This window comes from Lucilia cuprina, chromosome 3 (genome assembly GCF_022045245.1).
Source record: "Lucilia cuprina isolate Lc7/37 chromosome 3, ASM2204524v1, whole genome shotgun sequence".
In the NCBI taxonomy this organism is placed as follows: Eukaryota; Metazoa; Arthropoda; class Insecta; order Diptera; family Calliphoridae; genus Lucilia; species Lucilia cuprina.
The window spans coordinates 37626958-37637652 of record NC_060951.1 but is presented as its reverse complement, the minus strand read 5'-3'; the positions used below and the strand labels follow the sequence as shown (position 1 = coordinate 37637652).

At 30.6% G+C, this 10695-nt stretch overlaps 1 protein-coding gene across 1 annotated transcript; it reads left to right on the top strand.

Moving 5' to 3' along the window:
• Positions 1 to 451: 451 nt before the first annotated feature.
• LOC111688477 lies at positions 452 to 1841 on the top strand. Its single transcript, XM_023450989.2, has 2 exons — positions 452 to 929; positions 991 to 1841. Exons 1-2 carry the CDS (start codon positions 452 to 454, stop codon positions 1665 to 1667), a joined length of 1155 nt encoding a protein of 384 aa, XP_023306757.2. The 3' UTR covers positions 1668 to 1841.
• The last annotated feature ends 8854 nt before the right edge of the window (positions 1842 to 10695 follow it).

Sequence of the window (10695 nt, the reverse complement as noted above, 5' to 3'; positions counted from 1 at the left end):
GACTATAGACTAGACTATAGACTAGACTATAGACTAGACTATAGACTAGACTATAGACTAGACTATAGACTAGACTATAGACTAGACTATAGACTAGACTATAGACGGTTTTAAATTGGCTTTGTCCTTGCGTTACAAACATCAGTACAAACTCAAAATACCTTCCTTACTAAGGTGGTATAGGGTATAAAAATTCACAAAATCTGGGCACTTTATTAGCGATTCATATTATTATTCTCATTTGTTTCAAACGAATAGTATTTTAAAAAAGTTACTCATTTAATTTAGAAGCAAGCAAAAATAAATACGCTAAACAAATCTATTTATTAATACGTCTGTTTCGTCAAATATTTTTCTTACTTAGTTTTTTTTCTCTATTAAAGCTCACTGTAGGTATTATTTAAAACAATTAATTGTTATTTATTCAGTTGCAACAGAAACGTTTTTTATAATGAAGGCTCTACTAAAGAAATTTATTAAAATTGTATTTTATTTGAATTTAATAACATTATCGCTATCATGTAATTTAAATTATCGTGATGGACATTGGACAAACGAATGGCGTTTGCTATTGGTGCAAGAAGGTCGTAATGAATATAAACTGTTAAGAGATCATAATGTGGCGGCAAATAGTGACGTAATTATGCTGTGTAATGGGAATCCCAGACAAATAACAGTACATTGTGATGCTCAAAACAGATTTAATGGAAATGTGCCTTTGAGAAATAATTGTCCTGAAAATCTTAGTATTAGACCAGAAAGAATTCAAGTACCAGCACATAATGCTCCCCATTGTCCGTATATATTATATAGAATAGGTTTTAATATAGAAATCAATCATCACAGACAATTTCTGGAAACTTATCAAGTGTGTTTCGATCATAGACATCTGCGGACTGTATTTACTATTAATAAAGCATATCCAGTGGGTGAGTTTTTTCTCAAATTATTTCTTGAATGTTAAAATACTCTAAAATATGTTGTATATAGCTGGAATTCGTCCACAAGTTTTAAAATTCCGCCCTGATGATTTTTTCTATGGTGACAGCTTTCATGCGTTCGACCATAAAGTAACTGTTAAAAGATTCAACAAACTATTGGGTTCCACACAAGACAAAATGATTGAAGGCAATCTTGATCACATTATTGATCGTGGCCATTTAACACCTAGTGCAGATTTTACATTAACAAATTACAAACGTTCCACATTTTACATGATCAATGTCATGCCCCAATTTAAAACCATAGACAACGGAAATTGGAGAGTTATAGAAGAATGGGCCCGAGATTATACTCGTACTCCAACAGATATTTGCACAGGTGTTTTAGATTGTGACTTGGATAGCATTCGACCTGGAGATTTAAATTGTGTTGTCAAGCTACAAGACATTAGAGGACGTTGGGTGCCAATGTTTTTGTATGATAAACGCAAAATACCAATACCATTATGGATTTATAAAATAGTAAAAACTAGACAACAATCATTTGTTTTCTTAACTTTAAATAATATTCATCATCAAGGCCAAGTTCAACCACCACTAGGTAAATGTCAGGTAATCAATTGTCCATTTACATTAACAAATACCGTTAAATTAGGTTGGACATTCTGCTGCGATTATAATACGTTTATTAATAAAAATGTACCACATTTAAGATCAGTTTGTTAAAATTTGAAAGTAATTGTATATTTATATAAAGAATAATAAAAAAAAGTTTTTGCATTTTAAAGTAAAATTAAACCAAGATGTATTACTAATATTTTCTTTAAGTACAGCTATTTAATAGAGGTATTAGATTAAAAAGGTTTTAAATAGTTACAGTTGCGGTTATAATTAGTAATATAATATTAAATTTCTTCTATGTAATGAGCAATTTTTCAAATTCTACTTGTTAGAAATGCATTTAACAATAACAATACTTTGTAAATAAAGTGACCAGATAAGGAAAATGTTTCAAATCTCAATGAATTTGTAGATTATTTGTGAAGTAGGAAATTTAAATTAATCTATAAATTAGTCGATGATATAGATCGGCCTATAATAGACACTAGAGCTAGAGACAAAGATACACTAGCGATAGACTATGCTGTATGCGAAACTTTAGCTAAGACCATAGTCGAGACATTGAAGTCGAAGTGCTTTACGTGAGTACCTGGCGCGTTGCCCAATCTCACGGTGGTACTTTTACAACCACTGGGTGAGTATAATAAACAACTCATAAATGCCCCTTTGTGTATTTTACACTCAGATCGCAATTTTTATACATGGATGGTTCGATCCATGTCCAAGCACTTTGCTCAAATAATTCGGCTATCTCATCTCTGACCATTGATGCCCCGTTGCTTAACTTCTGAGATGTAAAAAATCACTGCCATATACAACCACGCATTCGGCAACAGCACCGAACTTATCACGAAATATTGACTTTACTTCAGTACTATAACCGCCACTTACTCTTACCTCGAATTTGGGTTTAAACCACAACCACTACGTGGATCCCGAAGGAACCTCAACCAACTGACCAGCCATGACATAGTGGTTCTCTGGTTAGACCCCATGTCAAATCATACCAAAGCAAGCCGAGAAGTGAAATGACATCACGAGGTTTTAGTCCCGACAGATTAGATATACTGGTAGCAAATTTTTATAGCCGTTGCGACCATAGTCGAGACAATTGACCGTACCATAGTAGACTAGAATTTATTCTTTAGTTTAGACTGTACGAATATTTCTGTAGCCGACAACACAAAAAGATTCCCAATTTCAATTCAATTAATTCAAATCTAATCTTTGACTAACCAACAGTTGAAACCATTATATATTTATATATAGGATATAGTTGTCCGCATACCAAACTATGGCAATGAGTGCAGACTAATTAATATAATAGAATGTAGATAGATCAGAGTATAGTCGAGGCTAGAGACCACGCTAAAGTTGAGGCTAGAAACCAGATTCTAGTGAAGTTAATAGACCACACTATAATCAATATTATTAACCAGCTAAAGTCCGGCAATAGACTATATAGTTATTCAGGCTACAGATCACACTATAGAACATACTATAGACCACTATATAGTTTAGGCTATTAACCATTCTAAATTTGAGATAAAAGTTGAAGCTAGAAGCAAGACTAGATTATAGACCACACTAATCAATCAATATTTTTAACCTGCCTAAAGTCCGATAATTGGCTATATAGTAGTCCAGACTACAGATCAGTCTATAGAACATATTGTAGACCACCATATAGTTTAGACTAGTAGTTAAGTTTATGGACTTAACGAGACAATATACCAAACAATATGTTATAGACCAGATTATTATCCACTCTTTAGAACTGGCACGGATTATGGCGCTGATTTAAATCCTGAATACTTCTATAGTTGAGGTTACAGATTAAAATATACGCGAGGCTATAGATCAGAGTAGAATCTAAACTTTAGCTAAACCATAGTCGAGCTTATAGATCTATAGTTGATGCTGGTCTCTTTTATAGACAGATTTAATCTAAACTGAAGACCAGTATACTATTCTATTCTATTGACTTGGTTATAGTCGAGTCTATATGTCTAAGTATACTCGACCAAAGCCCAAACCAAAGTTGAGACAATAAACCAAATTTGAGTTTAGAATATAGTTGAGAAAATATACCAAACTATAATCTAGGCTTTAGTTCAGATAATAGTTAACGATCAGCATCTGACTATTACTCTGATTTCATTCCTGATAATGACTATATTTTATTTTGCATAAGAATACTATGGAGGCCATAGGCCAAAAAATAGTCGAGGCTATAGACCAGATTGTAATCCATACTATAGACCAAATTGAAGAAAAGTCAATGCTGTAGACATGGCTATAGTCGAGTTTGTAGGCTAAAGTAGAGCCTAGAAATTAGCCAAGATCATTGAAGACACAAAAGACAAAACTGAAAATTAGTAAATAGTATAATCTATGGAGTTCTGAATAAAGCTTTTTGTAGAGTTTAAATCCCCTTTCCTTAAATAGTTCTTTAAAGGTTACAACAATATTGTACGAAAAATATAAAATAATGTTTATGTATTCACTTTTAGTATACCTGTGCTAAACTTTAACTACACCTTTTTTAAAAGAAGATTTATTTTTGTTTAAATATCTTAAAAATGATATAAATAAAACAACAAGTACCATTAACTACATGTATCAGTTGAAAAATCTTAACCAAAAATTAAAAAAAAAAACAAAACACTAAAAAAAGAAACCTTAAAACAATGAATTACAAAATAGCATAACCAAGGAATAATAGTCCACTCTAACTACGCCTTCGAATGACCCCTTGAACTGAACTACTTTTATCAAAATAAAACAATAAATTTTATTACAAAAAAATAAACTATTAAAATATAATAAAACAAAAAAAAAGCATCCAGCACTTGAATTAAAGTAAATTAGAGACAAAAAAAATATTTTTATTTTAACAAAAATTTTTACTTAAAAAAGCGCCCACTCTAAAGATCATGTGAATTTTAAAAGATACCGAATTTTTTTTGGTTTTCGTAAGTTAAACTTGCTGGTTGCCAAAAATTTAAAAATGAATTTGTTTTGGTATTTTTTTAAGATAAAAATCTTGATACAATTATTGTTTGAAATTAGCTTAAGAAAACTTTAAAATCTAAAAAAACGAAAATTTAAAATTTTAAGTAAAAAAAATTTAAACATTGTTTTCAATTGTATATTCAAGTGTTGGTCAATCAAAACTGACACTTGAAGAAAACAAAAATCCAAAATTAACTGAATGTAGTTGATACTGGCATAATAAAAGTGAAGTGTATTTATTACTGAGTGTGTTTATTGCGCCCGTTTTCTGTTTAATTTTGTTAATTAAGTTGTTGTTTGCTCTGGTTTATATGACAACAATGCGACAATGATATTTTATTTAATTCGTTTTGGGTTTTGTTTCTATATAACATTAATTGCTGCTCTAATAGTTTTTTTTCTTATTTCATTTTGTTTCTCCAAATTAGTGCACTCATTTCCTATCTCTCTCACACTTGTTATACATAACAGTCGGGTATGTGCGGTATTTAGTTTTTAAATTACTTTTGTTCAAATTTTTATCAGTTTAAAATTGCATTGTGTTTTTTTAAGATATTTGTATAATTAAAGTACCCTATATAGCAATCATAAACTTTTGTAGCTGTTTGTTGCACCGAAAAATAATAGTCCTATAAACTAGTCTATAGTCTAGTCTATAGTGTAGTCTCTAGCTTAGTCTATAGTATAGTCTATAGTGTAGTCTCTAGCTAGACTATAGTCTAGACTAGACTATAGTCTAGACTATAGTCTAGTCTATAGTCTAGTCTATAGTCTAGTCTATAGTCTAGACTATAGTCTAGTCTATAGTCTTGTCTATAGTCTAGTCTATAGTCTAGTCTATAGTCTAGTCTATAGTCTAGTCTATAGTCTAGTCTATAGTCTAGTCTATAGTCTAGTCTATAGTCTAGTCTATAGTCTAGTCTATAGTCTAGTCTATAGTCTAGTCTATAGTCTAGTCTATAGTCTAGTCTATAGTCTAGTCTATAGTCTAGTCTATAGTCTAGTCTATAGTCTAGTCTATAGTCTAGTCTATAGTCTAGTCTATAGTCTAGTCTATAGTCTAGTCTATAGTCTAGTCTATAGTCTAGTCTATAGTCTAGTCTATAGTCTAGTCTATAGTCTAGTCTATAGTCTAGTCTATAGTCTAGTCTATAGTCTAGTCTATAGTCTAGTCTATAGTCTAGTCTATAGTCTAGTCTATAGTCTAGTCTATAGTCTAGTCTATAGTCTAGTCTATAGTCTAGTCTATAGTCTAGTCTATAGTCTAGTCTATAGTCTAGTCTATAGTCTAGTCTATAGTCTAGTCTATAGTCTAGTCTATAGTCTAGTCTATAGTCTAGTCTATAGTCTAGTCTATAGTCTAGTCTATAGTCTAGTCTATAGTCTAGTCTAGTCTATAGTCTAGTCTATAGTCTAGTCTATAGTCTAGTCTATAGTCTAGTCTATAGTCTAGTCTATAGTCTAGTCTATAGTCTAGTCTATAGTCTAGTCTATAGTCTAGTCTATAGTCTAGTCTATAGTCTAGTCTATAGTCTAGTCTATAGTCTAGTCTATAGTCTTAGTCTATAGTCTAGTCTATAGTCTAGTCTATAGTCTAGTCTATAGTCTAGTCTATAGTCTAGTCTATAGTCTAGTCTATAGTCTAGTCTATAGTCTAGTCTATAGTCTAGTCTATAGTCTAGTCTATAGTCTAGTCTATAGTCTAGTCTATAGTCTAGTCTATAGTCTAGTCTATAGTCTAGTCTATAGTCTAGTCTATAGTCTAGTCTATAGTCTAGTCTATAGTCTAGTCTATAGTCTAGTCTATAGTCTAGTCTAGTCTATAGTCTAGTCTATAGTCTAGTCTATAGTCTAGTCTAGTCTATAGTCTAGTCTATAGTCTAGTCTATAGTCTAGTCTATAGCCTAGTCTATAGTCTATTCTATAGTCTAGTCTATAGTCTATTCTATAGTCTAGTCTATAGTCTAGTCTATAGTCTAGTCTATAGTCTAGTCTATAGTCTAGTCTATAGTCTAGTCTATAGTCTAGTCTATAGTCTAGTCTATAGTCTAGTCTATAGTCTAGTCTATAGTCTAGTCTATAGTCTAGTCTATAGTCTAGTCTATAGTCTAGTCTATAGTCTAGTCTATAGTCTAGTCTATAGTCTAGTCTATAGTCTAGTCTATAGTCTAGTCTATAGTCTAGTCTATAGTCTAGTCTATAGTCTAGTCTATAGTCTAGTCTATAGTCTAGTCTATAGTCTAGTCTATAGTCTAGTCTATAGTCTAGTCTATAGTCTAGTCTATAGTCTAGTCTATAGTCTAGTCTATAGTCTAGTCTATAGTCTAGTCTATAGTCTAGTCTATAGTCTAGTCTATAGTCTAGTCTATAGTCTAGTCTATAGTCTAGTCTATAGTCTAGTCTATAGTCTAGTCTATAGTCTAGTCTATAGTCTAGTCTATAGTCTAGTCTATAGTCTAGTCTATAGTCTAGTCTATAGTCTAGTCTATAGTCTAGTCTATAGTCTAGTCTATAGTCTAGTCTATAGTCTAGTCTAGTCTATAGTCTAGTCTATAGTATAGTCTGTAGTCTAGTCTATAGTCTAGTATATAGTCTAGTCTATAGGCTAGTCTATAGTCTAGTCTATAGGCTAGTCTATAGTCTAGTCTATAGTCTAGCATATAGTCTAGTCAATAGTCTAGTCTATAGTCTAGTCTATAGTCTAGTCTATAGTCTATAGTCTACTCTATAGTCTACTCTTTAGTCTAGTCTATAGGCTAATCTATAGTCTAGTCTATAGCCTAATCTGTAGTCTAGTCTATAGTCTAGTCTATAGTCTAGTCTATAGTCTAGTCTATAGTCTAGTCTATAGTCTAGTCTATAGTTTAGTCTGTAGGATAGGCTAAAGTCTAGTCTATAGTCAAGTCTATACTTTAGTCTATAATCTAATCTCTAGCCTGATCTATTGCATAGTCTGTAGTCCAGTCTATTTAAATTCTATTTGTTAGAAAAGATTTAGAATGAATAGAATATTTAATACCCGATGTAGGACACTTTCAAGTCGACATTATGTTGCGAAATATATTTGTTTCTTACTTTCCAGGAGTTGGGAGGTTATTGTTTGCTTCACTTACATATTAAAATGTTATAAATAATATCACTATAACCTTGGCATAAATTTGCTATATATTTTTTTATAAAATATGCAAAATAATTGAAACAACTCAACGTACTTATTATAACGAAAAATAAAGATTCATAAAGTTCTTATCTAAAATTTTTAATATTTTTAATACTTTAATTAAAGTTTTTGTTAATTATAATGAGTAAATAATGAATGCGATGCATCAGTCCACTTGCTCTCCAGCTGTTTTAATAAACAATTTCGAACTATATTCTTACATCTTACTAACTGTATAAAAAATTCACGAATATGTATTTGCTTGATTTTTTTTCGGAACAGAATATATTTAAAAACCACTTTATCTCACTAAGCTTGTCAAATCTTTCACATTGTCTAACACTATAATCTTGTAAATCTCTTGTGTATCAAGTGGCAGCAACATCAAGGTCAATTCCCAGGAGTTTACTTGTAAATGGTTTTCATAATAGACTCAGTAAAACCTTAAAGCAACAACTTTATATTGAATAGTGAAAGTTTGTTCAACTGCATCCTATATATTAGAATAACAAGGTTATATTAATATTTTTTTAAGATCGATGAACTTAATTTTATTTATAAATTCTAGTTGATTTGCAGAACATAGTTAGGCACTTAGAAAATGTTAAGATAAAATAAAGTGCAATAAATTCTTTTGTCATGATTTTTTTGATTATTTTATGGACAAGTTAAATATTTACGAAAAAATTAAATAAAGTTAAATCTCTGATAACTTTATTCAACACCCAAGAGGTGTGTTTTTTCGGATGACTAATACATATTTTTTTGTTGGGTGTTTTTTTAAATTTATGTGGTTTTCTATTCTAAACATATTAGACAAAATATAATCAAAATAATGAAAATTAAATTATTAACAGAGCTGTGGTGATAAAGGTGGATGGAAAATTGCATCTGCTAGGATTTGACATTCGTGAGAGACTAGATTTTAGACTAAACTTAACTGTAAACTGGACTATAGACTAGACTATAGACCAAACTATAGACAAGACTATAGACTAGACTATACACTAGACTATAGACTAGACTATAGACTAGACTATAGACTAGACTATAGACTAGACTATAGACTAGACTATAGACTAGACTATAGACTAGACTATAGACTAGACTATAGACTAGACTATAGACTAGACTATAGACTAGACTATAGACTAGACTATAGACTAGACTATAGACTAGACTATAGACTAGACTATAGACTAGACTATAGACTAGACTATAGACTAGACTATAGACTAGACTATAGACTAGACTATAGACTAGACTATAGACTAGACTATAGACTAGACTATAGACTAGACTATAGACTAGACTATAGACTAGACTATAGACTAGACTATAGACTAGACTATAGACTAGACTATAGACTAGACTATAGACTAGACTATAGACTAGAATATAGACTAGACTATAGACTAGACTATAGACTAGACTATAGACTAGACTATAGACTAGACTATAGACTAGACTATAGACTAGACTATAGACTAGACTATAGACTAGACTATAGACTAAACTATAGACTAGACTATAGACTAGACTATAGACTAGACTATAGACTAGACTATAGACTAGACTATAGACTAGACTATAGACTAGACTATAGACTAGACTATAGACTACACCACAGACTACACTAAAGACTAGACTAAGGACTATATATCACATTATAGTGTAGACTATAAGTTCCTTTGAGTGATATTCTCCTCATTGAACGCTCATGATCTTTTACGATTTGTTCAAAAACAGTTAAAATATATTTTATGTTGAAAACAAAAAAAAACTTGTTGATCATACGCCCAAGTAACACAAATCTAAAAATTCAGACTAATAACACCAATACCCATACAAAGCAAAAACAAATTATAAAAGTACAAGTCTTTATTTTATATTTTGATTATTAATCAAAATTCAACTTTTTTTGTGTTATAGTTAATTTTTTATGATTTTGTTTTTCCTAATGAATTAATACTTTATTTGTTTACAACCAACATTTGTTTAGAATGTTTTTTTTTTTACTGAATTTAATTGTCATTCTGTCACTTGGTCATATTCCTAAGTAAGGTGTACCAATATGACCACGATTTGCATTCATATAGTGTCAAAAATATTTTAAAATGTTATGATTTTTTATATTCCTTAGCGCAAGAAAAAAAGAACTTGCCACTAACTAAAAGAAAAAAAAACATTATTACATGACAACCAACTGAGCAAGGTTAAAATATCGATCAATGGCTCTAAAAAGTTTTACAAAAGTAGAAACACAAAGAATTATAAACAGTTACTTGCCACTAACTGTTTTTATTTGTGTTTCAAAAAAAAAAAAAAAAGAACATGAATACAAAAGCCGATTAGTGGAAATTATACAATGTTCTGAAACAGGTTTGTCTATGCGGATTCTGATCGCAGTAATTGTACCCTAAATAGATATTGATTTGTAAGAGTAGTGTGTTAGACGAAAAATATTTCTGTATTCCTGGCTTAATATCCTTAATAATAAGAGGATTTTCGGATATTTTTATCTCAGTTAATATCTAGTTTTGGTGAGTTTTTTCACGGATAATTTCCAATGGAATTAAGATCATATAGCAGTACTCATAATCGAACAATACTGACATAGCTGTTAGTTCCATGTATGAAATATGTATGTTTTCATATCAGCCCAAATAACAAATCAAAACTTTTTTGAGTCATAACCCGTTATTAAAGCGGCAATTAAGTTGCTCTTATTTTTCTTAAATGGTCTCTAAAAACAACACAGACACACTTATGAATTATGTTTAAATGTCTGTCCTTATGTCTGTCTCACCGTTATGATTGTTCTTAAATTCATTAGATTATTTAATCTTTGCAACTAAAGGTGCGGGTGCTTGAGGTAAGCTGCACTTTTAGTTCTGTTTATTTTTTGTTGCTTGCAACAAAGGATTTAATACCAATATCACAAAAATGTATGCTTTG

What these genes read in the sequence shown, in the direction of transcription:
- LOC111688477 (XM_023450989.2), top strand. Translation starts at nt 452, where the DNA reads ATGAAGGCTCTACTAAAGAAATTTATTAAAATTGTATTTTATTTGAAT. An exon ending in TAATAAAGCATATCCAGTGG is followed by an intron (nt 930 to 990) that starts GTGAGTTTTTTC and finishes TGTTGTATATAG; the next exon opens with CTGGAATTCGTCCACAAGTT.